At 53.4% G+C, this 26611-nt stretch overlaps 1 protein-coding gene across 3 annotated transcripts in view; it reads right to left on the bottom strand.

Moving 5' to 3' along the window:
• The window catches only part of TMEM63A (transmembrane protein 63A), a 30000-nt gene extending 5438 nt beyond the window's left edge, over window positions 1-24562 (bottom strand). Inside the window, exons 1-19 of one of the 3 annotated variants that reach the window (XM_039883294.1) lie at window positions 24413-24562; window positions 21100-21275; window positions 19429-19628; window positions 17370-17449; window positions 15399-15465; window positions 14445-14482; window positions 11559-11701; window positions 10833-10884; window positions 10349-10457; window positions 9586-9656; window positions 8017-8097; window positions 7604-7727; window positions 7382-7515; window positions 6344-6481; window positions 5062-5215; window positions 3146-3252; window positions 2960-3046; window positions 2440-2502; window positions 94-256 (exon numbers count right to left, since the gene is read on the bottom strand). In XM_039883294.1, the coding sequence (XP_039739228.1) occupies window positions 94-256; window positions 2440-2502; window positions 2960-3046; window positions 3146-3252; window positions 5062-5215; window positions 6344-6481; window positions 7382-7515; window positions 7604-7727; window positions 8017-8097; window positions 9586-9656; window positions 10349-10457; window positions 10833-10884; window positions 11559-11701; window positions 14445-14482; window positions 15399-15465; window positions 17370-17449; window positions 19429-19614 (1797 nt within the window). In that variant the 5' untranslated portion in view covers window positions 19615-19628; window positions 21100-21275; window positions 24413-24562. Of the gene's footprint in view, window positions 1-93; window positions 257-2439; window positions 2503-2959; window positions 3047-3145; window positions 3253-5061; window positions 5216-6343; window positions 6482-7381; window positions 7516-7603; window positions 7728-8016; window positions 8098-9585; window positions 9657-10348; window positions 10458-10832; window positions 10885-11558; window positions 11702-13929; window positions 14009-14444; window positions 14483-15398; window positions 15466-17369; window positions 17450-19428; window positions 19629-21099; window positions 21276-24412 lie in introns of those variants that run through there. The other 2 variants (XM_039883296.1, XM_039883297.1) reach the window with 2 other exon arrangements.
• Between the last annotated feature and the right edge of the window lie 2049 nt (window positions 24563-26611).

The raw sequence follows: 26611 nt of genomic DNA, 5'->3' as shown, positions 1-26611 counted from the left end.
GACACGCCGCCTTCGTGGGGGGCCCTCATAACTCCCCCCCACAGGAGCGGCCCTGTGCCCAGTGCCCGCCCCCGCCCCCACCCCAGCTCGCACCTGTTTGACGTTCCTGCGGTCCGCGGCGGTCTTGGCCATGATCATGCGGAAGGTATAGAGGATGAGGCCGGGCAGCCGCAGCAGCTCCATGCCGTTGCCGATGAAGGCCGAGGCGATGACGTAGTTCACAAAGAAGGCGCCCTGGTCGGGCAGGAAGACGCACCTGGGGGCCAGGCGCGGGTGTGAGCCGAAAGCCTGGAGGGCCTCCTTCCCACCGGAGGGAGAGCCGACCGTCGGCTGGGCAGGAGCACAGCCCCGAGGCTTTGCACTCATCCCTCCATTCGGTATGCGTGTGTGTGCAGCACACACACGTGCCAGGCACTGCTCTAGGCCCTGAGAATGACACAAATCCCGTGACCCTGTCCTCGTGGAGTTCACACTCCAGCTGGGGGACACCCACACACGGACCAGGTACACATGTGCCAGGTACACGGAAAAGAAAGCAGGGCGGGCAGTGTTTACTGTTGCCCGCGGTCAGAGGTGATTCTGATAAGGTGATTGATTCTGTGCAGAGGAGGTAAAGAATCAGCGTCATCTAGAAACCTGGGGAGAGGGCATCGCGGGCACAGGAAGTGGCAGATAACGGCTCGGAGGGGGAGGGGCAGGGGGAGAGAGGAGGAGGGGCAGGCTGAGAAGGAAGGTGAGGCCAGGAGTGCGGAGGGCCAGCCCGGGGTGGAAGAGCAGCTCTGAGTGTGGTGAGGGCGCCGAGGGGCAGGGTGGCCAGCAGGTGGCTGCTGCTGTCACCTGTGTGTGGCACGAGGCCGGCTGTGGTCAAGGTGGAGGACAGATTCTGGATCTACGTTAGAGCTGTTGGGATTTGCCGACGGCTTGGGCGTGGCGTGTGAGGGAAAGAGAGGGTACACGGGGACACGAACACTGTGATATTTTTTTCAGAGCAACCAGAAAAGCAGAATCATGGGTGGGGAAAACTGTGGGAGCAGCAGATTTGAGGATCAAGGTCAGGGGTTTGGTCTGAGATGCCCAGCAGAACCCCAGGTAGGGCTGCGGTGGGCAGTGGGATCTGAACTCCAGGGGTGCAGGCCGGGGTGATAAATGTGGACGTTATCGAGGGCCAGGGGAGAGAGGGAGCAATTGGGGGGATCGTTTTATGAACTATATAGATGTCTAACCAATGTACTGTATACTTGGAACTAAGTTAAATAAATAAAAATTTTTAAAAGAACACTAAAAAATGTTTTAAAAATAAATGTGGATGTCATCGACGTCTTCTAATCAGTAGTCAGGTGACATTAAAGCAGCGGATCCAGCTGAGGTCACCTAGAGAGACAGTGTGGACAGAGGACTGAGGGCTGAGCTCTCGGCAGCCGATGGGGCTTGGGGAGACACAGAAGAACCCATCGAGGAGGCCGGGGGACAGTATGGCTGGGGAAACCAGAACAGGGGGGCCCAGAGCCGGTGTGGACAGCGTTTCAAGGAGGAAGGGACAATGTGTCAGGTGGTGCTGATGCGTCACGTACGAGGAGGACTGAGAGCTGACCATGGGATCTGTCAATCTGAAAGTTACTGCCAACCTGGACAAGAGCTGGCCGGGTGTGTGTGCCTGAGGCTGCCAGCTTACCCAGCAAGAACCCATTGTAAAATAATTCACGTCACCCTCTCAGACGAGCACAGCCAGCCTTCCCTACAAACACCCCTTTGGAAAAGTCCGTCCTGACCCTGAGGGACTGTACTAGGACCTAGAGTGAAGTACAGCAGGGACTCTGTCTCTCGCTAGCTGGGTCAGCGTGGGCAAGTCATGCGGCATCTCTGGGCCTCAGTTGCCTCATCTGTAAAATGGAGATAACGACAGTCTCTACCTCATAAATTGTGACGAAGGTAAATGAGAAAAAGAATGAAGCACTTAGCACACGTAGCGCCTTCTCAAATAATAAGTATCGCCGCGAAGTGAGCGTGGCGAAAATATTAAGAAGCACACATAGCAACGATCAGTTAGACTCCATTCTCCTGGTAAAAAAAAAACAAAAACACAAAAACAAAAAAAAACCCAGTCCAGACAGTCATTCTGGTTGCGATGTCAGTTACTGTTCTCCATCCCTGCTCCCTGGCCCCACTGAGACCCAGCAGGTCCTTCTCCCCAGGGGCACTGTCCTCGGTAAGTACGTTTCAAGGAATGAACGAGACAGCCACTAATTGAGTCTTAGCCTAAAAGATGAACCACATTTCTACTCACATACACAAAGTGGGGCAGCTCCCACGGGATGCGGCCGAAGGCTCCGCCCAGCCCCAGCCCAGCCAGGAACCTGGCAGGGGTGGCGGGGATGCCCCAGGCCCCGTGGGACATTTAACGTGACCGTGGCTCCAAACTTCTACGTGGCTGATACTTACTCCAACCTGATAGAGGCTTCAGAGGACGTTTTGTCAAAGAGCCACCGAAAGAAGAAGTCCAGACTGAAAGACAAACGAATCCTGTGAGAATTTACTTCCAACGCTCCATGTGATTACAACACGTTTTCATTTCTTTCTGCTCTAAAAACAGGCTAAATCTCAAGATCTACATTTAACTTTTAAAATGCCACTTACTACAGTGTAACTTACCAGGGCTTAATTTAACAGAAAGCTCCTTCCTTGAGATAAACAAAGCCAGGATTAGATCCTCCCTCTAACTGGAAGGTCGTGATAAATTTTATTTTCAAGCTTAAAAAAAATTTTTTTTTAAGGAAAAAAGATCCTATTTCCAAAAGAATCAATGAGCCAGTACAATTTTGCTCCGAGTGGGTGTGACAGGCTTAAACGCTGTCAGAGATCCACAGCCACACCAAAACCGCTTCCATTCTCCCCAGGACAGTGCTCTCCAGATGTGACCTTGACTGTGAATTTAGAGCAGGAGGGGGCGACACGTGAGTACCTGGTGAGGCCGAGGGAGGGCAGAATCAGCACCATGAAGATCAAGAATATGTAGACTTTAGTCATCATGATCCGGTTCTCCCCTGACCTGCGGGAAGTCAGCGGTGAGCACGCACGGACCCCAGTCAGCCCCTGGCTGTGTGCCCGCTGCCCCGTGGGGTGGGAGCCAGAGCTCTTGGGTACTCACTTGCTCCAGTGAGACTCCAGCAGCGTAGAATAGTAGACAATGGACGGAAGCAGGGCCGAGAAGGACCACAGGAGGAGGGTCGGGAAGAACTGGCTGATGACTGGGTCCTGCAATACAAGGTCCACGGCAGAAAGAGTTAGAGGCTTTGAGGCCGTGCCCTGCTGGCATGGTGGCTCTGTGAACTGCTGGGGTTGCTTCTGGTCCTCCTCAACTCCCACTACCAACAGGGCAGGTATTCCGTAAGGAGCAGCAGCTCCTTCCATTAGTACAGTGTCGTTCTTACAAGTAAAGACAGCAGCTTCACATACGACTGAATTCCCTTGTCTTGCTGACCAGACAGAGAACCTCCATTTCCTATAGAAAACCATTTCCTATACTGCCAAGGGAAGACAGGACGCTGCAGGTCTGGGCCCCTCCCCCGCTGGCTTGCCCACTTGGCTCCCAGCGGCCCAGTTGGAGCTTCCCAGGACTGCTCTGTATTTATTCCCAATCCTGCCTATGCCCATTGCACCTGCTGTTGTAATTACATAATTTGATCAACTTATTACTTTTCTTGATCAAATGTGCATAAAATAAAGAGAAAAATTTTTTGAAAACTAAGTCAGATGCTTCGGAAAGACTTGATAAAGGCCAATTTCTAAAAACTGCTGTTGAATTAGGTGAGAATAAAGAAACCGTAAAGGGCCAAGGGAGATGAGATCTAGAGGGTTCTACACCTAGAATGGCTTTGCGAGTATCTTTAAAGTCTTGCTTTCCCGTAAAAAAACAAAACTGGAATCACCAATAAGGAAACAATGGTGTGGTTTGTGTCAGACAAAGGGGAACCCTAATTAGCAGACCCACCCTCCAAAGAAGAGGCCTTGACCGTACATCAAAAGACTGGCAAAGAAATGAACGCTTTCATCTTTAAATCTCGACAAAACTGCTTCATGTACACTATGTATTTTTTATTATACATTGAGTCAAATAAGAGAGCTTCAACCACACATGAGCTCATGCACCCGCCATCATAACAGGCCCATAAGTGTAATATGGCAGGCGTTTCGACTCCAGTTTTTTAATGAAAAACCAAGGCTCAGAATTCATCGGCTAAAGAGCAGAAGAGTGAGGGCCAGGACCTCAGGCCTCCAGCCTGACCGAGTGTTTTCCGAATGCCGAGTGGAATGGGAGAAAAGAGAGAGGTCGAGGGTGAGATTTCAGCAAAGCTCACTATGGGAAACCGATATCTTTCTAAGTAGATGCCAATTTAGGGAATGTTTCGCTGTGATCGATTTATCTAAGATTTTTTTTTTTTAAATCATCCTATCTAGAATCAGTGACTTTATAACAAGATTACCGGAAACTGAAATGTAAAAGAAACAATTCATGGTTCCACCACCCCAATCCGCGAAGCTCCTTCCACGCTTCCCTCCCCGCTCCCCTCGGACACCCGCGCTGCTGGCACACTGCTATAACCATCGCTAAGAGATAATTTTACCTTCCGCTTTTATCATAAACTCCCAAGGTCCACCCCAAAGTCTATACGATTTTTTAATGAATGCTTAACGTGCTATCAGACCGAATATACTTCATTCAACTCACAGGATACTTACTACTGAATATTTAGATTGATTCCATATGTATGTATATGGAACGAATATATATTTGTAGAATATCTAAATTACTAAAAGACATTGTAATAAATGTGGCCATGCCTGCTCAGGGCTTAAAAGCACAGATATTATATGTCAATTGCACCAATATAAATTTTTTGATTTAATCAATTATTATTATTTTTTTAAATGTAGACATGAGCTGAGTGACAAGGCCTCCTGGTTGAGTGCCCCCCACTTCCCTCGACCCCCAATCCTCCCCCAGCAGCCATGCTGTCTTATCACCAGTCCTCCTGGGATGGGTCTAACAGAGCGGTCACTCACATTCAGCGCGTGGATGGGTTTGGTGACATTGAACTTGTCCATGGTGGAGAGGATGATGGAGGGTGTGGTCAGAAAGAACAGCACCACGAAGAGCGTGAAGTTGATGCCCAGCCACTGGAGCCACCAGCGGAGGCCCTGGACAGACAGGTTCTTCCTGCAGAAGAGAGGACACAGGCCCAGGAGGAGGCTTACCTCCCAGGATCCGGCCACCGGCCACATCGACAGTGCCCATGACTTAAGTCGGTCAGAAGGTCCAGTGGAGGCAAGCCAAGAGATAAGTCTGATGGCTCTGGCTGAGGGTTCATTTCAATCTCAAGAGAGTACAGGCATGTTCTCTGCACTGACCTTCATCTACAGGAAGGTCAAATTTGAGTCCCTGTGAGCTCAGAGCTAAAACAAGTTATTCACTGCTAACAAGACTCTTCTAGTCCGGGGGCCAGAATCTACCCACAGACATGCCATGAGCACCCAAGCAGAGCCAACAAGGCTCCAACATGGCATTTCTTAGACACATCTGCGATGCTCTGTGACTAATGACACATTCTGCCCAACGTTCCCAATGGGCTGGGGTCCAAGGAAGAAGGAGGTAGAGGACAAAGGCACAAAGTCCAGCTGGAACCTGCCCTGGCCTTTCATCCCCATCAAGAACAGGACAACAAACCAATCTTAAGTTTAGAAATATGAACCAAAGAGCAGAACCGTCAGAGGCAGAACTAGTGTTCTGCCCAAAACCCGCTCTGGACGAGGAACAGAGGCCAGACTGGATGGCCGGCCCTGCTGGGGCCCCCGTGGGGACTGCGCTCACTCTAAACATCATGCTCGAGGCTCGCCCATGCACCCCACGGACACGGCTTAGTGCACCAGCACGTCTCCCAGGCAGGACAGACAGCTGACACCTGACCTAAGGCTGCACTGTCAGATATAGCAGCCATGAGCTATGTGTGGCTACCAAGGATCGAAACGTGGCTAAATTGAGACGTGCTAGAAGTTTCTAGAAATCCATGCACTTGATTTCAAATACCACTAAGTATGAAAAGGAGAACGTAAAACATCTCCATTTTAAAAAATGGTTATGTATTGAACTGATAATATTTTAGATATATAGATATATATTTAGATAATATAAAATTCATTTCAACAGTTTTTTATTCTTTTCATGTGTCCCCCAGGCTAAAGAGGGAGCTGCCACTTGGCCTAAGACTGCACTGTCTGCTATAGTAGCCAAGAGACACATGTAGCTCCTGAGCATTGAAATGTGGCCCTTCCTGGCCTGGGGGCTCACCAGCAGATGTCCTCCGGGTAAGTGGCGAAGGCGACGGTCCACTTGGAGATGCAGAGCTCTCTGCTGTGGGGGGATGGCTGGGGCTCACCTTTGCACCGAAGGCCCTGACACTTGCAGGCGTTGAAGTCTTTCAGGATGCTGCCAGGAAATGCAGAAATGGCCAGGGCCCAGACACAGGGTGCCATGTGCATCCACAGCACACACTGGAACCACCAAGTGATCTCCCAAGCGGGATTGGGAGCCTCGTGGTACAGGACCTTTGCTTTATTATTATTAATTTATTATAATTAATGCTATGAAAGAGACGCCACGCTTGGAGCACTGTGTGGGGGACTTTGTTTAATCCTCAGAACAACCCTGCAAGCCAAGGACTATTCCCATTTGACAGATAAGGAAACTGAGGCTCTCTGAGTTAGGTTCTGTCCCATCTGACTCCAGCTCCTACGCTGTTTGCGCTGCCACCCCCACAACCTGCTGGCCTCACCCACGCCCCATAGCAGCATCAGGCCACGTTACATGCAGCCCGTTCCCATTCTGACTCCGAGATTTCCCTCCCTAGGACCCCCACCTCAACCCTCGCCATCTTTATGGGTCCTCCTCTTTCCCCCTTTTGTCTCCCCTCTCCAGGACCAGGGTCCCCGCAGCAGGGGGCGCCCTGGAGTGCCCAAGGGTCTGCCCCACAGCTGTCATTTGTGGGAAGATGCCCTTGCACAGAAGGATGTGTGGTTGCAGAGCAGGATGGACGACATCCATCCCGCCTGGCAGAATGCTGGGACATAGAGCCAGTGGGCCCCGTGGGGCAGCTGGTGGGAGGCCCGAGGGGGGCCCAGCTGTCACACGAACATGGGCTGGGCTCCCTGAGGGAGTGAGTGTGATGGCTGCCTCCCCAGCCATACCTGGAGAAGTAGGTGAACATGCCACCAAAAAAAAAAAATCCCAGTGGTGCTGACGCAGCAGAATCGTCTCCATCCAAAAGGCACAGCAAGGTACCTGGACAGGGACAAGGGCGTCAGCCAAGGAAGGGCCTGGGACACTCACTAGGTGGCCATGGACTTCTCCTGGAAGGTGACGAAGGCCATCCCCAGGGGCTGGTCCTGGACCCTGCACTCCTCCTCGGTGATCCTCCCCATGAGCTTGTCCTTCATGCGTGTGTAGTAAGAGATGGCATCCTCCTACCAGAAGACACATGCCCTGGTGATGACGTGGCCTGTGCAGGCGGCCGAGAAACCCCACAGTGCCGGCCAGGGTGCGGGCACTCACCCGCTCACAGCCCTCCACCTCGCAGCAGCAGAACTGGCCACAGGGCTTGGGGTTGATGAGGGTCCGCTGACCTGTCTTCACCTGCAGGTTCGTGTAATAGGTCAGGCTCTTCTCAGTCTTTTTTCTGCAGTTGGGGGGTGGAGTGGGGCAGGAGGGGACGAACCTCAGACCACAGTCCTGTGGTACGGACCCCACACGCTCCATTCAACCATCTGTTACCACCACTACCATCAGTCACTACCAGAACTGGGAGTTCAGCTTTGTAAACAAGAAAGGGGCGAGTCCCCGCTCCTCCCTTCACAGCTGGGGGACCCGAGGCCATCAGGGAAGGACGGTGGGAGTCTCAGAGGGGAAAAGCCAGAAAGCTGCAGCCCAGCTTACCCCACGCACGCCCGCCCGCAGCCCACGCTCACCTTTCTTTGCACAGGTAGATCAGCTTGGCCACGTCGTAGCACAGCCGGACCTCCACTACCCCACACGTGGGGTACGCGTCCCTGTGGCCAGGGCAGGCCAGAGGCAAAAGACGCCATTGGAAAAGAGCACCCCCAGTCAGGAGAGACCCGCCCCCCCCAACATCTCCAAGGGTGGCAGAGCAATCACGCTGCCCATTCTTGTACCAGCAGACACCTCTTTTCTCTTTCTTTTTGAGCAAAAGGGGAAATTTTGAAATGTAATACAAAGAAGCATTTTTTAGTAGCATGAAAGCAACTGCCTGAAACTGACAAGTTTATACCCGCTTGGCTTTAAATCAGCTGGCACTTGAATGAACACTACTTGTTATCCCCTCTACCCACCCAAAGGAATAGATTTCTTGTTTGCTCCAGGTCAGATCTACCGTGGACCGTCACTGAAAACCTGTTTAGTTTGTGACCCCTTGGAAGATGGCAGACCTTTTAGGTCTAATGAAAGCAAAGCACCCTCAGCCCAAAAAATGTCTACACATACATTAATAATCTTAGTAAAATACTAATATGTGAAGTGGAACCATTGCTGCCTGGCAGGCAGCTCTGGGGAGCTGTTTCAAGGAACGGACACACGGTTCCAATATCCGGTGTTTATATATAAAAGAATATTTCCAAAATACTTGGAGTTTCTGAAGAGGTTAGTCAATAAATTTCAAACATTCATTTAACAATTCTGTTTATACTAATAATTTGCTTAATAAGAGTTCTCATAAATAGGGCAAGGGTAAATAAACAGTAGCCAGCCCTAGTTTATACTACAAATTAATAACTGCTGAACTGATAAGGAATGAATACAGACTAACACCTCAGCATTTTAGCCCAGGTTCAAGGCCTCCAGGCCAGGGCCCCAGGACCTTCCTGGCCTGCTTCTCCCCCACCCACCCCTTTCCTTGATGCTCCATACGAGGCCCTGTGTTCCGGCATTGTACATACAGCTTCCTTCTCACAGGAAAGCCCTCCCTGCAGCCCATCTGCAGGAATCCTTGGCACAGGTGCTCAGTGGGGGCTGCTGGGAAGGGGGTCCGGCCAGGAGAACCTACACTTGCTGAACGGTGAGCTCTGTGAGGACAGGGCTCCAGACACAGCGTGCTCACTCAGGAGACGCCTGAGTGGACGATGGACAAATGCACAGAAGGGCCCAGGTCCCTCCCCTTCTGGGACTGGCTCGTGTACCTCACACTCTGCAAAGCCGACACCGAGAAGCCCAGGGAGGATCATTTCCTTCCCTCAGGTTTGTTTAAACCAACACCCTGGCCTGTGCTCTGGCTACTGTGGTCACGCGGGGCAGCCACGGCTGCCTGCAGGGGACAGGCCACTAGCCCAGGCCCTTTCGCAGCACCAGCAGAGCTAGTGCAAGGCAGCCATTTGGTGCTCGTGTGGCAGGGCCAGGTCCTTCTCAGACCTCACTCAAGTGCCCAAGTAGAAGACGTAAGGTGGTCACCCAAGGCGCCTGCCCCATGGGACTGTGTGGTCCCACCTGGAGGGCCTCGCTCCCCTTCCCACCCCCACCCTGCTCACCGGAAGTGGCTCTCCACAGTCTCCTTTGTGGCATGTCTGGGGAGTCCTGTGATGAACAGGGTCCGCCTCACCTACCAGACAAAGACACCAGGGAGAAAAGTCACCAGGACAAGCCAGTCTGCATACAGGCGGGACCGGGTTTCCCACCCTGTCCCAAGCTCCCCCTGCCCCTGCCCCCCAAAAAGACCAACAGGAACCCAGCCGACTTGGTCCTCTCCTTTGTGGCCCGGCAGAACCCTAGTGTGGTATCTACATAGCATCTCCTTCCAGGATTTTAAAAGCAAGTCTACGAGCCTCCTTCATAGGACAGCAGACTATGAAAGAACCCAGAGAGGGGAAGTGACTCAGACAGGGTCACACAGCAGATCAGAGGAGGCCTCAGGCCCGGAACCAAGTAACAGAAACTCCCCTCCGTGTCACGCTGCAGTTTCAAAGAGAGAGGGAGCTGTTTGTAACCTAAATTACTTAAATTTAGAAATTAGTTAAATCAGTAACTGATAAGCCTAATCCCCACAAATCTAAGGGCTAGTTGGCAGAATGGGGGAAAAAAAAATGTCTAAATCCTAAAACAATCTATCAGAAAAAAATTTTTAAATGCCAAATTTGAGTGCGAATATGCAAGCCCGGCTCCACGGCAGTCCCCTGCGGGGCTCACTGCTGTCGTGCTCCTGGGGACTAAGACAGGGGTGCCAGCCCTCTCTGCCCAGACTCGGGACCACCGCCCCCCCTCCCCGGCACATGCCCCACCCCCAGCCTCACTCACCAGGTTCTCCTCCTTGTACTTGATGGACTGGGTGTGGTGCCGCATGAAGCCCACGGTGAGGAAGAGGTAAATGACAGCGAAGATGGTGTGCAGCCACAGGAGGTCGTTGCTGCGGGGGACACCACCTGCCATCAGGGCTGGGCTCCCGGCAGGCGGCGGGGGTACCAACCAGCTGGGGGCTTGGCTACCCTCACGGCACCGAGCTGAAGGCCAGTGGCTTCATCACAACAGCGCTCCCTGAGAGAGGCTGTTCTGACAAATGAACCCCAGACTCGAGGGACCTCCTGATTTCCTAAAATTCCCTTAAAACGGCGGCCGCCTGGGATGTGTCTGTGCCCAGGGCCCCGCCACACTCACTGCAAAGGGACTTTCAGACATTCGCCTACCCACTTGGGACTACGTCTGGCCTACCCTGCCTTCTGGAACCTGCCTTCTGCTTGGCCTCCCCCATCAGCACCCTCACACCCTCCCACCCCATACGCACTCCGTCTGTAGGTTTGCTATCGTCGTCCTCCCAAAACTGTAAGGGTCTTTGCCTGCAGAGAAGCACAGAGACTTAGTCTCGGGGATCACACTAGGGAGCGGGGCGGGGCATAACCCTCCTCGGTTTGTGGCGCTCTGAGGAGGAGCCCAGATGGCCAGACTTATCAGAGGACAAGGACGTCCGTCCGGTTTTTTCAGAGCTACCGACCCCGACCAAGGCCTCTGTTCTATTCCAAGACACTCCCCGACAACTTCTCCTCAACCCACCACGTAGGTCAAGTCAAATCTGAATTCATCTGCCTGAGATTTTTGTGGCACTCCTTGAGAAATCTAGAAAGATCCGAAGCCGTTCCCAGAACCAAGGCTGGGAATCGCTGAGCTTCAGAGTGGACTCGTGCTGACATTTTGGAAGCTGGACTCCTATAGTTGCTTGGAAATATAATTCCTCGCTTTGATTTTGACTTTGAACATTACGAACGTTTTCTAGATCCGCCAGTTGTGGCCTCTGGATTCGGGTGAGGGCAGGAAGGTATGAAACACTCCCGGAAGCCGCTGAGTCTATAAATCTGGGTGTTTTCCTCCTACTTAAGATAGAAAAATCCGGAAAGTCACCCTGAGACCATCTCACATCTGAGTGTGAGCATGAATCCAGGGCTCTGGTCCACCCCAATGAGCCCCTTCCTCTAGGCCTGGGCCCAGCGCAGACGAGGACAACACGAATATTTACCCAGCAAGTTGCCCGAGAGGTTGACGGGCAGGATGACGCACAGGGACAAGCAGCTGACCGCCACCAGCAGGAAGATGATGTGTCTCTGGAAGGACAGGTAGTGGATGGCGTCTTCCCCACACCACTCCAGGATCTGGTCATCGCTGGCCAAGACACACACACACGTGGGGCCTTAGTGAGTAGCAGTCACAGGCCAGGCCCTTGGGGCCCTGCATAGATTATTTCCTTTAACCCTGTGAGGTAAGTTCTAATTTTATCTCCATTTTTCACATATGATTAAACGGAGGCCCAGAAAAGATGCAGAGCTTTGGATCTGTCCTCCCAGCCCTGCCCCAGACGCCTGGCCAGGAAAACACCGCGTGTCTGAAAACCCGCAGCCCGCGACTGTGTCGGGGTGAGAGGGGTGAATGCGGTGAGTGATCACGCTGCCTTTTCCTGCTTCTGTGAATAAGGCCATGGACAGGAGGCCGCTGCAACCTTCTCTGAGCGAAGCTGGGAGTGGATCCGGGCTCACGGCCCCCATCCTGTCCCCTGGCGCCCCTTAGTCAAGCTGGGAGAGAGCGGTGAAGCCACTGCTTCGACATGCCAAGGCTCAGTGCATCCTCCCGCCCCTGGCTCCTCCCTGTGTCCCAAAGCCAGGAGGTGGCCTGCTCCCCCCTTTCCTACCCTAAGTGCTCCAGGTCATTTAGGGACCCAGGAAATTCCGGTTCTGACAGCCAGACTTCCACGCTAGAGGGAGGGGGGGGTCTCCCCTCTTTCCCGCTCTGCTGACAGGGCGGTAGGTACCCTGAGCGTCCTGTTTCCAGAAGCTGGGAAGAGCTCAGGGAGGGAGTGCTCAGCTTGAAAAGGCAGATCCGAAAGGTTTGGAGCCCAGGGCGTGAGTCAGGCAGACAGACGTGGCGGAAGCCAGCTCCGCCACCTCCGGGAGCGGGTCACCTGACTCACCTGAGGCTGTGACTCACTAAAGCAGGGAAGGTACTACCTGCTAGTCACCTGGTGACTTAGCAGGGACACAAGAAGCTGTGAGGGTCAGGCACTCTGCTGTGCCTGGCACCTGGCAGGTGCTCGGAAGCTGGCTAATGCTACGCCTTACTATTTACCTAGAGGACAAAGCTTTGCAATTAACTACACTGCTTTCACTTAGAAATAAGCTACCAAAATGCAAATACTTTTGCCACGATAGTGCTTACTAAACAAATACTGATGAAGATTAAAACAATGAGCACTTTTCAGTAGTTTTTCTTGAGACCCTCTTCTGACTTTCCCATCTTGCTGGGGAAAGGCAGTTTGGAAGGAAACTGAGAGGCCTCTTTAAATGTCAGTTGTCATGTTGGCTGTGAGCAGCTGTTAAAATTTAATGGTAACTTTAAAAAAGTCAAAGCATAGTCCTTACTGTGGCTAGAAGGAAAAAAACACTGGGAGTTGAAATGCAAAAACATGTTTGACATAGCATTAGAATGACAAAGCAGAATCCACAGCTGCGCCCACATGACGGCCCCGCTCAATGAGAGATGAGTGTCCCCACAGAGAGGGCTGCTGGGGACACAGAGCCATGAAAGCAGCAGGCATGGAGCACGGAGCGACGGCAGTGCAAATACCTCGAGCCTTTGCTGGTTACCATGAAAAAGATGAGTCAGAATTTCTGGTTTGGCCCCACTAGGTCCTGGCTGAGGTGGGGTCCACAGCCCAGGGAGGGCAGGGGGGTCGGGGGGAGTGGCCTGAGCCCCAACCAGCAATGTCCATGCAGAGTGGTGACCCAGGGGAAACATGCCATGGGCATCTTTCAGAGGCAGTGTTATGGGTGACTTAAAACTTCTTTTTGATTCTTTTCTGTATATGCTAGACTTTTTGTTTGCACAATGCATTTATTCCAACAGCAGAAGGAAATGTGTCTAGTGACATGATTTTGTGGTGGGCAGGGCGAGGTGGGGATATCCGCTTTCCCCACCTCTGTCCCCTCCCTCCCCAAAGTCCCTCCTCCTGCTCCCTCCTGCTCCAGACCAGAGATCACTAGCTTCTTCTGTAGAAACTCTGCTTCCTGCCAGTTCCCTTGGGAACAACACCCCCCAAACTCTACTGTTTACAACACATTCTCACCTATTAATTTATTTGAATTATTTATAGTTGGAGAAACTGAGGCCCAGAGACAGGGACTTACCCAGTCCTATAACTACCAAAGTTCATCAATTCTAAGGTGTCCTTTCATATTTCAATATCTCTGAAATGCGGTACACCCTGCAATCACAGCCGATCACAGCTTTATTGGTAGCATTCTCTCATTCTGAGTGCCAAGTCAAATAATGTGCATCTTACAACAATGACCTCTTGGATTTGATGGAATATGGCAGCAGGTGGCAGAGTCAAGACTCACATCTTGGCTCCTTCTAGCACATGTGAGGTGACGAACTGGCTCATAATCACCAAGCACCTCTTTTAGGATTTCTCTTCACAGGCCCCATGTTTTTTTACCAAAAAAAAAAAAAAAAAAAAACTTTAACCAAATGAGCAGAATGTATCAAGCAATCATTAGTTCTCCATTTTTCACGAATTCAAAGACATGCAAAACTGCCTAGAAGAGCTTCCATGTAAATACATCCACGTTAAATATTAAGTAGATATAATTATTGCCTAAAGCAAAAAAAAAAAAAAAAAAAAAGGAGCTTTGATTAGCTTATGCAGGGCCTGCATGGGCTGCCTCTGTTCTCGGCCCCCACACACTGCTTTAGACCAAAACTGTAAAGTACCTAAGAGACCCCACCATCTCAAGATCTGGCCTCTTGGCTCTTTCCTCCCCTTTGGTCCAACACCCAAACAAACCCACACAAACAAAGACACGCACACAGGCAGGCACGCATGCGCAGACACGGCTACACGTGCTGTACTCACTGCAGACGGAAGATTGCGGTCAGCCAGGGGCAGCATCCCTGGAGGAAAGATCAGGGATTAGCCTCCAGCATCTCTGTCTTTGGGAGCAGATGTATTCACCTTCTTTGACATTAAATAATCATCTAACCTCTTCCTGTATAAAACAGCACTTCTGTCCCCAAATTCAGCAAGTTACCCCTTGTCCCAAACATGACAAAGTCTGCAGGCTCCCAGTCCTTCACAATATGCACTCCATGCCTGGAATTCTTGCAAGAACCTCTCAAATTTGACAATTTGTGGAATTATACAGGCTCCAAGGTCAAATCATGAAACTTGAATCGACGGCTAATGGAAACTCAGGGCAGCTTTGGAGAAACGGATGTGGATTTCTGTTTGATTGTTTTAAAACAACTGAATGAGATGTGGGGGGAAAAGAGCCCTGGGGTGGGATTTAGGGAGGGAAGTGGGTATCTGTGGGTTTTATTATCCATTGCATCTCTGAAATGTAATACTCCCTAAAGCTGGGCTGTTTCCTAGCTGGGGAAGACAAATATTTGTTCATCATTCAGTTGACAATTACAAAGCACCTACCAGGTATCAGGTGACGGGAGCAGCGCTGAATAACACGGACCTGCCTACATTTGGCTCACGAGCAGGCAAGTCAATAATTAACTGTCACACCAAACTGTAAGTATAGTAACAGCGACAAGTGCTGGGACCACAGGGGATGGCACAGCCCTCTGCCTGACAGTGAAGCCCAGTCCTGGGTCATCCAGCTGCCATCCTGCCTCTGTTATCTACCAAGTCCAAGTCACTCTGTCCATGCCGAGAAGAGTTCTCACTAGCACTAGCCACTCAAGGTCCAGGTACTGTCAGCAGCCCAGCAGGAGCTGCACTGCCCTCTCTCCCCACTGACTCCTTACTGCTGGTCCCCGCCACCCCGGCCACAACCACAGCTGGCCCCCAGATACCAACCAGCTCGCTTTCAAAGTCTTGCTGTCCTAGGGAGGAAGAGGATGACAGCCTTTGGAATCTCGACTCGCTAGAAATACAAGAAGAAAAAAAAAAGTCAGAGAATTCTTCTAAAAAGTCTAAAAACGTGTGTCCAGTTCTCTTGCTGCCTCTTAGAGCTCAGGACCAAAGCTATGAACCCTCAGTGGCTGGGACAAAATATAATTCGCCCTGTTATAAAGGACAATGGCCGTTCCTAGGTGTGTAAGACATAAAACTGTTATGTGTGATTATAACATGGGGTCAGGGCAATAATAGACCATCCCCTTGCCCCACGCCCTTGACCTTTAGCACTGTGACTGGTCTACCTAAAGTGACTTCAAAGGGTTGTCTGTTTACAAGATAGTCCCCAATATAATGTAGACAAAACTTAGAATACTGTATTTTATCAAATCTTAGATACCACTGGTTGTAAAGGGCGTAATTATTTTATGAACCATAAAGAAAGAAAAACGCTACCCATTAAACTGACTGTCACCGATAATAGGTCGCATCCCAATTTCACAGAGGAGAAAATGTCAAAATGTGCATTTTAGAGTTGATGAACTCTGACATTTCACACTGTGGCATTTAATCAGTTCTTTTCTTCTGAGTAACCCATAAAAACATCCCGTCGGCTGTGAATCTGAGGCGTCTGTGATGTTAATTTTTGCTTCTATTTTCTTAACTCCTGGCTCCGCCATCCCACTTCTAATGGCATAAGACGCGGTGAAAATTTCAAAGCCCTTCTAGAGAACTGTCTCATTTGACCTTCCCAGTGAGCCTATGGGGAAGGAAGGATAGGAGGAAACAAACCCCCAACAGTTTGAGGACTTAGCCAAGATCACACGCTCCTCGGGGTGGATGTGTCAAAAACACATCAGCTGTCCCAAAGGTTCCCCCAACAGTCTGAGGCTCCGACACAGCTGAAGCAAGAGGCTGCGCCACCCTACCCCACCTCAATGCCAACACCTCAGGCTTTTGCAAAGGCCAGAGCCAGGCTGTGTGGGGAAGAAGGTGCATTGACAGATGCCCCCCTCCCCACCTCTTCCGGCACAGACTGCATTTCAACATAGAAGCCTCTGATGCAGCAAGAGTCGGGGGCACTTGGTGACAGGCCGTGGAGGCGCTGGGCAGGCAGCCTGCCAGGCATGTGTTTTCCCATTGGCTTCCTATTGCTGCCTCTGACACAAGATCCTAGGGTGTGCGACAGCCAGCTGGAGCTGGGAAGTCCAGGTGTGCAGATCGGAATGCATTTCCCCGCTTCGGGTGCCATGAGCAGAGAGCCCTCAGAGTCCAGGGCGGACGTGACACATCTGAGGTCTGGGACTTGTAACAGCCTTGCAGGGGCCAGCTGAGTTCAGGCCATCGGCCGCACTGGCCCCAAGGGTCAGGAGCAGCACATCCGCAGCCCGCAGCCCTGCTTCAGCTGCCCCGCCTCACCCCCAGCCCCAAACTAAGGAATTTCAAAGAAGATGTACTTGGAAATAGTTAAGGTGAGAAAGAATACTGGCAGCCTTCTCCTCAGATGATAAAAGCCCTAAGTATCTAAAGGAACTTGATTTCCTCTGCAGCCTGAAGCCAGCAAGGTTCATGGCCACATCCAGGCCAAAACCCCAAGAGAGAGCTGGGCGCGTGGGCCTTGGTTTTCTCAGTGGCACAACGAAGGTATGTGGCTGACCTCATGGGTTTGTGGTACAGAGCAGAGAGGACACGGGGTCTGGTACAGGCCTGGCAGATGCACTCGAAGACCAGAATAAAACATCAGCATCGTGTGTGGGTCCTGCCTGGTGGGCTTCACAAGCCCCCAACCCATCCCAGTCTGTCTGTCTTTCCTGTCTCTCTCTAACTCTGTCTGTGTGCCTCTCTCTCTCTCTCTCTCTCTCTCTCTCACACACACACACACACACACACACACACACGCTCATTCACATTCAAGGTGATATTCTTTCTTACCTGTCTGCTTCCGACACCAGGGCAATGCGGCCATAATCCCAGAATCTTCTTCTTATGATGGAAAACCCCAATATTAAAAACTAAAAGTAGAAAAGAAACCAAATGAAAGCTGACTTCTAATGAAGAGGCAGCTGTCTTAGGGGCAAAGCCCGCCAGCCTAGACTCAGCACAGCTCGAAGGGCCTTAGAGGTCATCCAAGCCCAGAGAGTGTGCTGAGCTGCCCAAAGCCACACAGCTCAAAGGCCTGTCGCTTTGCTCAGCCCTCTTCCCCGGCTCTTGTCATCTTTCCCCAAACCATGAAGCCTGTCAACGCTCAAGCCAAGCTTGCCCCAGCTCCCTCTCAGTCAAGCACATCAGCCCTGTCTTTTGCTCTCAAAGCAGCATCAACGGTCACAACTTTCCTCGGTCCTGATCTGTCCTCAGCGGTCCCTGAGCAGGAGGGCAAAGCCTGGCCTCAGATCAGCCCCGGCGAGCAGCTCCTTTCTTCATTTTCCGTAGAATTTCCTTTTTAATTACTGAACCAAGGTAGCAGAGCACCCCAGGCTGAGCCAGAAGTTGGTGACATGTTTTCTAAGGCAGGGAAGTCAGGTTATAGGGTACAACGAAGACCGCTCAGCAAGGTCCTGCCCTCTCTGCTCTGCAGCTGCTTCCTTGGCCACGTGGTATGGCGTGGACACTTCCCACGCCCCGTGTCCAGGATTCCCAGCTCCGCCCCCACAGCTCTTCTGAGACCCCCCCCCAACTTCCTGCAATGAGAACCCCCATGCCACCAGCACACTGCCCTGGACAGCGACTCTCTCTTCTCAACCAACCCCGTTTCAGATGTACCCCCACCTGCAGCCCTCTTGGGTCCCTGCCCATTGTCACCTTGGCCCAAACTCTTCCCTCCCCAAAGATGCTGGATTATAGCTCCATGGCCGCCCTCGTCCATAAACCCCACCACCCTCAAATCCATCACCACGCTCACGCTCTCCTCTCAACCCGGGCGGGTCTATGTGATGGTGTCTCCACCTACTAATGGGCCTGAGCTCCGAGATGGGGGGGCGATTCGGCACTTAAAGAGCCCTTGTCCACAAAAGCAATATGAGTAGCCTGCAGGTTCCCACGTCACCGCATAAAAGACCAATAATGGAGCAAAATTTTAATGCAACCTTAATCTTAGGGCTCCAGCTGGAAAGAGAAGGGTGGAGAACCCTTTGCCCCATCCTGTGGACATTTTTCATGCCAGAAAATTTATTTGATATCTGCCTCTTCCCTTTAGGGACTGAGGCCCTCATACTACCCTAACTCCGCCTCCCCAAGACTCCCACCCTAGCGTAGCCTCTGACCCAATACCATCCCTCCACCCCCATCTCACCCTATTTACTCAGATGGCCTCCACTGCGTGTCAGGAGGGGGCAGCAAGAGGGACTGACCGTCTTGTGGGCACTTGTGAAAAGAAGGTGTCCCCTACCACCATAAATTCCACCTAGCCAATGCTGAGTCAGTAGAGAGAAGAAAAATGGTATATTTCAAATTGGGAGCATCTACATTAAAGGAAGGCCACCTGCGAGGGTCCCTCTGATAAGGCGTGCCTTCTCCCAGAGTCCTTCTCTCCACGTCTGACCCTCGAAAGGGCCCAAAGACCCTAGCGGGGAACAGGAGGCGACATTTATAAACCGGGACTTGCAACTGCTCTCCTTCTGATCCACACTCTCCAATCGCATGTCTTGTTTCTGTGGATTGTCCCTTCCCAAGGGCCTGAAAGACGTGCCAGGCTGATAACCCGGCGATGATGGAAATAATCGAAGGAACAGCGGTGGGCGTCTTCCTCGTATCTCGCCTTATTTAATCTCCTCCACGACTCTCTGAGGTGAGAACCGCTACCTCCACGGTACAGAGCAGACACCTGAGGCCCAGACAAGCTATGTAACACACCCGAGGTCACAGAGCTGGTAACTGGCAGAATTGGGATATACGCCCAGGTATGTCTTGGCTCCTTGCCTGAGTTTCCCAGAGGTCCTGGGTGGAGGAGTAACTGGGGGGTGAAGGGAAGGACGTGATTCACGAGGGGTCTTACCAGGAAGCAGCTGACATCTATGAGCAGGACGGTGGGGATGCCACCGAAGGTGACCCCCTGGAGCACGGTGCTGTTTTTGGCTGAGTTGTAGCAGTAGGAGTCATTGCGTTGGCCCCCAATGCCCAGTCGATCCCGGACGGACATCGCCTTGGACTGCCACAGCTCCAGGAACGGGGGGTCGGTCATCGTGCCTGTCCTCCCTGGAGAACAGGACCAGGCAGATGGTCAGGCCTCAAACTTTCCTGTCGTTTCCCCAGCCAGCGCCAGCAGAGCCAAGGCGGTGTCTTCTCCAGGGGCTGGTGGGGCACAGGGAGCCAGCATCGAGGGATCGGGGAGAGGCGGACACCGGGCCCGGCGTGCCTGGCAGTGTCTACAGAGAATAGCTCCATTGTGGGAACCATCCCAAGAGTCAGATGAATGGGGAGGATGGCTCGTCCAGGACACAGCTAGCAGCCTTCCCGGAGCTGGGGGGAGCAGGAACAAAGCGGGGGACAGGAGCTGCTGCAGCTGCCAGCCTAAGAGGTGCGTGAGGGCCTCCGGCCTCCAGGACAGCCGCTGGGAAGGTAACTCCCACGGGGGCCACTGGGAGGGCTAGAGCACAGGCAGGGAGGGAGCGAAGGGGAAACAATAAGGAGGAAAGGACAGCCCCGTCTGCAACACCTGCTGATCCACGGGAGCCACAGACGAGCCTCCGCTCCCTGTGTCACGGATGAAACACATGGGCCATCGATACCCTTGGACTGAGGCTCAGACGCTCAATCACCTGCCCCAAGATTAAGAAGCCGCTCAGGGCAGAATCAGGTCTCAGACCCAGACAGACTCCTGTCCGGACGCCAGTTCTCTTTCTACTGGGCCACGCCCCCTCTCCAACCAGCTGACAAACGCGAGTTAGTTCCGTGAGAGACAAAGGTCCGGGAAGGGTCACCAGAGCAGAGAGAAGTGGGAACGGAAAAGACAGAGCAGGCAGAGGGGGGACCCCGGGCGAGCAGTGGGAGGGAGCCTCAGGCCCTCCTCTCCTGAGTCACCCACCGTGTGTCCCCAGCTCCACCCGCTGACCCCGGCACCCTGGGTACCTTTGGTGTGAATGGAAAGCCCGGCATGTCTAAAGCAAGCATGGCTCCAGGCTGGACGCCGACCTTTCCTTCCCTGGCTCGTGGGACCCTCAGGGAAGCTAATAAAAACCTCCAGTGTTCGTCACCCAACACCGAAGGCCCCAGAGCGAGTGCCCAAGTTCTGGCCTGCTTTTCACACTAGGGAGCTTTTCAGGCTCCCTAGTAATGCTGGTGGTGTGTGTGCTGGGTGTGCAGGGGTGGGGGTGGGGGGGGGTTGATCACCAATTCTGACCCCTGGGACTGCTGGGCTGGGGTTGCACGCACACACGACAGGAAGCGCTGGGGGGTTGGGGTGGGGGCAGGTCCAAGGCCTGGGAGAATTCCCCAGAAGGCCGAGTCACTTTCTCACTCTGTGAGACTTGGCAAGAGCTGGAGGGTATGGTGCCAGAGCCACGGAGTTGGTGGCTCTAAACAGATTCACAAAAGCTACCTCCAGGAGACAGATGGTCCTGGCTTCCCTCCTTTGAACCCCACCCAGTGCCACCACCCCAACAGAACACCCCAGCCAGATGGACGCTGGGAGGCCAACACCTGCCCGTCCCCCTGTGCCCACACTTACCAGATGCCAAGGGGAGGCAGGACTGTGGACAGAGTCCCCTGGAGAAGTCCTCAGTTGGAGCTGGCTCCGGCAAAAGCAGCGGCCGCCCCGGCCACCTCTCAAGCTGCCTCGGGCCCGCCACTCATTTCCTGCAGCCCTTCCTGACCACAGGGTTGGCACCAGCCTTACGGACTTCCCTGAAGGAACATAGATGGCCAGTCATGTGGGAGCTGCCTCTTCCAGTTCAGGGGTTCCAGCCCGAGAGCCTTCATCACGCTCCCCACGCACTCACACCTGCCCCAATATCTCTGAACGTGAACGCAAATGTGGAACCTTTGGTTCCTCCGGGGACACCCTCTTGGCCTGTCCCTCACCCCCAACTCCCAGAACTGGTTCTGGGCCCATGCTCCTCTGGGCCACCCTGCTCCTCCCTCCTCACCCAGCGGGGCTCCGGCCTCTCCCCTCTCCTCCACTGGCTCGAGGCCCTGCTGGAGCCAGGCAGTGCCCCGCCACCCAAGCACTAGAGGCTGTGGGTTCAAGGCAAAACTGAGTAGGGCCTCCTACGGGCCCCAGCGGCCCCCAAGGGCTAAAATCAGGAAAAAGGAACACGGCAGAAAGAAGCAAGGACGGCTTGAAAAGCGAAGTGGAAAGGAGACAACATCCCCATCAAATGCTCACAGAAGGAACATTGTCCCTGGAAGCGGGGGGCTGCCGCGGGCGGCGCTGGGGGCAGGATGATTCTCGGCAACGCTGCTCTGTGCCAAGCTTCCGTGGAGCCGAGGCCCCACGGGAGGAAAGCACCCACGGCTCCTCTTCCCCCTCAGTGCCAGTCATGCCTCTAAGTCTCTTTCCTCTTGCTAAACAGGATCCCTTGGGTGGTTTTACAAAGTCTGATGAGAAGAACTCAGTGAGGTCAGCCAGCAAATACCACCAGCCTGTGATGCAGCCTGTCCCATCGGCCCCCTCCAGGTAAGATGCCCAGGTGAGGACACAGCTTTGGGGGCGCTCAGTCTCTAACAGACTTCAGCTCAGCTGTAGCCTGTCCTGCCCATTACACACCTAAAATCCAGATTCTGTTGAAACATCACGGTTCCTCCAAGGCCAGCCCCTCTGCCTCTTCCAGAACAGGTTCCGAGGGGGCAGCCCTGCCAGGCTGAGGAAGAGAGGCAAGGGAAGGGAGGGGACTCAGGTGGCACTGATCAGGAGGGACCTGGCTCGGTAGGTGACAGACTGACAGTTCTGGGCAGGGGCCAAACAAGCAAGTGGGCCCTGCGGTCACAGGAGCCCGGCCTGGCCGGTATCTTTGCAATATTCGATCATCCTATATTTGCTAGAAACATACATGCAAATGCCTAGCACTCATCCATGCCTAGCCAGGGCCCTGAGCATGGGAGAGCCAAAGAAGTCAGGTGAGCAGTAGGTGACTCAGGCCTCCAGCTCAAGGTTCAGCCTATGTGCACCCCAGAGTCTGCTTGAGGCCATTGGGATAGACAGCTGAATCCAACAGCTGGTCTCAACTTGCCAAAGAAGTCAAGCACCAATGCTAAACCACTGCCCACCTGAGCTGGCAGCAAGGACTTGACCCCTGTAGCACACCTCATGATCCCTATGCCTCCCTTCTAGAAATGCCAGCAGAATGCCACCGGATGTGTGTGAGCTCTGCTGGTTCTCACAAGAAGGCAGCGTACAAATTCCGGGTATTTTTTACATCACCAAATCTCCCAATTTTGTTACGATAGCAGGACTACAAGCAACCCCTGTCCTTCGGCCACAGGAACTGACTCTGATCATCTAGACGCAGAAGGTTCCGAAGTAAACACGACCTTCTTAAAGCGCCACCAAACAGGACCCAGGAACCTGGACGACCGTTTACCTCAGCACACGTCAGCCCTGGAAATGGCACAGCCTCTGGCTGTGATGGGAGGCAGCGTGCCCCGCAGTTACCTGAGCAGGCTCTGGAGTTAGGGTCCAGGCATCATGTCGCTTAGACAAGTGGCTTAACCACTCTGTGCCTTGGCTTCCTTCTCCATAAAGTGGGGACGCTGACATTTCTCTTACAGGGCTGTTGGGAGACACAGACCTAAAACAGTACCCACCAAGCACTTAGCCCAAGGACCCGACCGAGTGAATACTCAGAAGCCGTTAGCTTTTATTTTAAGTCACCCTTCAGCGGACGGGAAACCCAAGGGCAAGACTCCACCTGATGTTTTCCCTATTACAGCCCAACGAACAGCCAAGAGAGACCTTTGTCCTCACACTAAACAAGAGGGAAATTGTATGAGGGGAAAAGGCAGCCTCTGCTTCTGTTCACATTCACCTCAAGGCAGAAGCTGACTTGAGGACTCCACAGGTGTCAGGAGGGAAGAGAAAGACAAGGGGACACGCAGAGGACAAGGGAGGGACAATGGGCGCTTTCTGCAGTCAGGACGACCTGGAGTCTTTCCTCACCCCCAGTGGGTGTCTACAACCCTCAGGAGCCAGGCCCTGGGACGTCCAGGACTCCCCCACTGCCCTCTGCGCCCACCACCCACCAGGCCTGGGACTGGCTTAACTTCAAACCCTCAGCACTGCAGGGGCTGGGACACAGCCACACGACTGCTGGGTGGATGGAAGCTCCGAGGTCTTCGGTCGGCCACGCTATGGTTTTCTTTCCTCAAGGACCCCACCTGGGCCGAAAGATGGAGGCCACCCCAGGGTCTCAGGTAGCCAGTCTTATCAGGTATTGGTCCCTCAATGGTTTTGGTTTCTTAGCAGAGTTCCCCTCACCCTCTCCTTCCCTCTCCCAAGCCCCCAGCTTCTCCCCTGGGACTCCACTAGGGCTGTAGGAAGTGGGCACCAAGGGACAGCCCCAAGGTGGTGTCAACCTTCTCAACAGCAGTGAACTTGGAGGCCTGACCCTTTCCCAGGCCTGCCTCGCGTCCAGTTCGGGAAGGAGGAGGCCCATGGCTGAGCCGTGGTTAGGCTGGGAGGTGGGCCTGCAGCTGACAAGGGCCCCAAAGAGAGGGGTGGGGCAGAGAGAGAGATCGGCACAAATGCATAAATGCGAAAAGCTGGAGCCGCGAAGAGGAAAGTCGGGGAAAGTTGTCAGGAAGCCCGGAGGAGCGCGGGGCTGGAATTGGGGCGCGCGTCCTGCGCGGCCCGGGACTGACCCTCTGGACTGACCGACTCTCGGCTCCGCCCACTCTGCTAAGGAGTGGGGGCTGCGGGGGCCAGAGGGCAGCTCAGCGGAACACGACACTCGACGTAGCACCCGGGCGTAGAGCCCAAGTCCGACACCTCCCGGGAAAGGCGGGGGGCCACGTTCTCGCCGCTCAAAGCCCCCTTCCCACCTTACCTGCGGCGGTGGCGCAGCTGGCGTGGCGGGAGGAAGTGGTCTGGCTCCACCTGGCCGGGCGGGGCGGCGTTCGGGGCGCCTGAAAGTTACAAAGTGAAACTCCGGCGCCTCCTGCACATGCGCAGAGCTGCGGCCACCGCTTGCCCAATTTGCCGCCGCCGCGGGAGCCGGGGCGGCGCACCCTTCCTAGGCGCCCCGCCCAGGCCTGGCCCCCACAGCTCGCTCCCAGGGGCCCAGCAGGGTGCCGCCAGGTCTAACTCCGCTCTTCAGCCCCCGGCTCGTCCCCATAGCCCGGGCACCTCGGGGAGACCCCGGCCAAGCGCAGGGGGTCGCGGCCCGGGGACGCGCGGCGAGAGCTTCCACCGTTCATGATCGTCCCTGTTTTGCACTTTATTTCCTCGCTGGACTCCTGGGCCGCCCCGGGGAGCGGGAGGATGGGGACTCGGCTGGGCTCAGCATCTCGTCTCAGCATCTCGGCTCTGGGCCGTCTGCGGCCGCCTGGCTCCTGCGCCCCCGTAAGGGCCCTGAGGGCCCTCGGTTTGGCCCCAAACGGAGGTAGCGCGGTATTGGCCGGGCCGCCGACCTGGCCCAGCTCGCTGAGGGCGGCGTGTTCCCCGGGGCTAGAAGCGCCGGACTGTGCGCTGCACAGGACGCAGTAGGGGGTTCAGTGAGGACCTCGCGCCCTGTGGAGGGAGAGCACCGCCCGCCCGAGCACACTGCCCGCCCCGCAGGCCTCCGTTTCCACGTCTGCAAAACCTTCGGGTTAGACCAAAGCGTTCGCTCAGGTCCTTTTTAAGCACTAAGAATGGATATATCCTGACCCTCTCTGCACTCACACGTGCAGCTTTGCAGGGTCTCTGCCCTCTCTTCCGTTTCTGGGGTCTCGTCTCTTACGATGATGATCGTCTCCATATCTCCCTGCACATGGTCCTAGCACGAGCCCGTGGCTCTCAGGGAGCGGGTGTCTCCTCCTGCTTCTCTGAGGGCGCTTTTCCGGATCTGGCTTCCTCCTTCTCCCCTCCTCCCAACAAACCTCTAGCCACCAGTCATGTCCCATAGTTTGCCCTCTGACCCTGGGCTCAGCTCTTGTCCCTCCATGTCTATGCCTGCCCATCTTTCCTGCTGCTACCTTCTGCTGCCATGGAGCCACACCCGTCCTCGGGCAGGTTCCCGGTGTGGCCCGCTGGACTCCCAGCTCCTCAGACTGACCTGTCCCCAGTCCTCACTCTCACACACCCCCTCCCCGCCAGTCCTCAGCCCTTCCCTGCCCCCACTGCGGGGTCCAGGAAAGTACGTGTTTCCAACCCCAGTAATTAGAAGACTGACACCACTGACAAAAAAAAAAGGTTAGGATCTTTGATTTCAGAAAGGGGAGATTTTTCAAAATTTGATTTTTAGTAAGTTAAGTTTATTTCAAAATCAAGAAAAGTCCATAATGGATCAGAATGTGAGTCTAGATACGCTCAGCACCTGTTAACGTATCAGGCAGGGTGTGGAGTGCTTGTAAAAATACATTGTTTCCTTAAAGCTCCAGTAAATGTATGGGAGTCAGGAGCTTTTCCTATTTGATAGAGAAGGAAATGGAGGTTTAGGAGATATAGAATTTACAGCTAATAAAAGCTGTGCAGACTGGCAAGGATGCGAGACATCCATGCCCTGGGCTGGGACTCTGTATCAAAGCCGCAGCTCAAAAGCCCTGTAATCTTGGCATTCGCAAATGTTTTATCTGACATTTTCAACACTTGCTCCCTTATCTGCCCCAAAATCTAAAGAAGTGATCCATATTCTTGTAGTACCAATGATGATTTTGATCACAGATTTTCTGATTTTTTTTAGCAGGTGGAATGAAATAAAACCCACTCACCGTGCCCAGAAAAGTAAAAATGTCAACAAAAATGACAAACCGAGTTCTGGCTTCAGTTCGAAGAAGACAGGCACACTAGACTCCGAACGCATTTCATCCCACTTCCTGTTTTACTTAACTAAGACCTTGACCACATCTTTTTAAGCTCTTTCCTTAGTTTCCTAATCAGGTTGAACTAATCCCTGTAGAACCTTCTGTTCCCTCACAATGGGCAGGCTTCTGGGTAAAATAGAGAAATACGGAATTAAATGCATTCCTTTGTTTCTCTAGTATCTGAGATGGGAAGGCACAACCCATACCGGACCCTAGGTTTTAAGCTCAGAGTGACAGCTGGA

The sequence above is a fragment of the Pteropus medius genome, unplaced genomic scaffold (genome assembly GCF_902729225.1).
Source record: "Pteropus medius unplaced genomic scaffold, Ma_sr-lr_union100, whole genome shotgun sequence".
Classification (NCBI taxonomy): domain Eukaryota; kingdom Metazoa; phylum Chordata; class Mammalia; order Chiroptera; family Pteropodidae; genus Pteropus; species Pteropus medius.
Note: the sequence above shows the minus strand (reverse complement) of the source record. Positions and strands in the feature narration are given on the sequence as shown.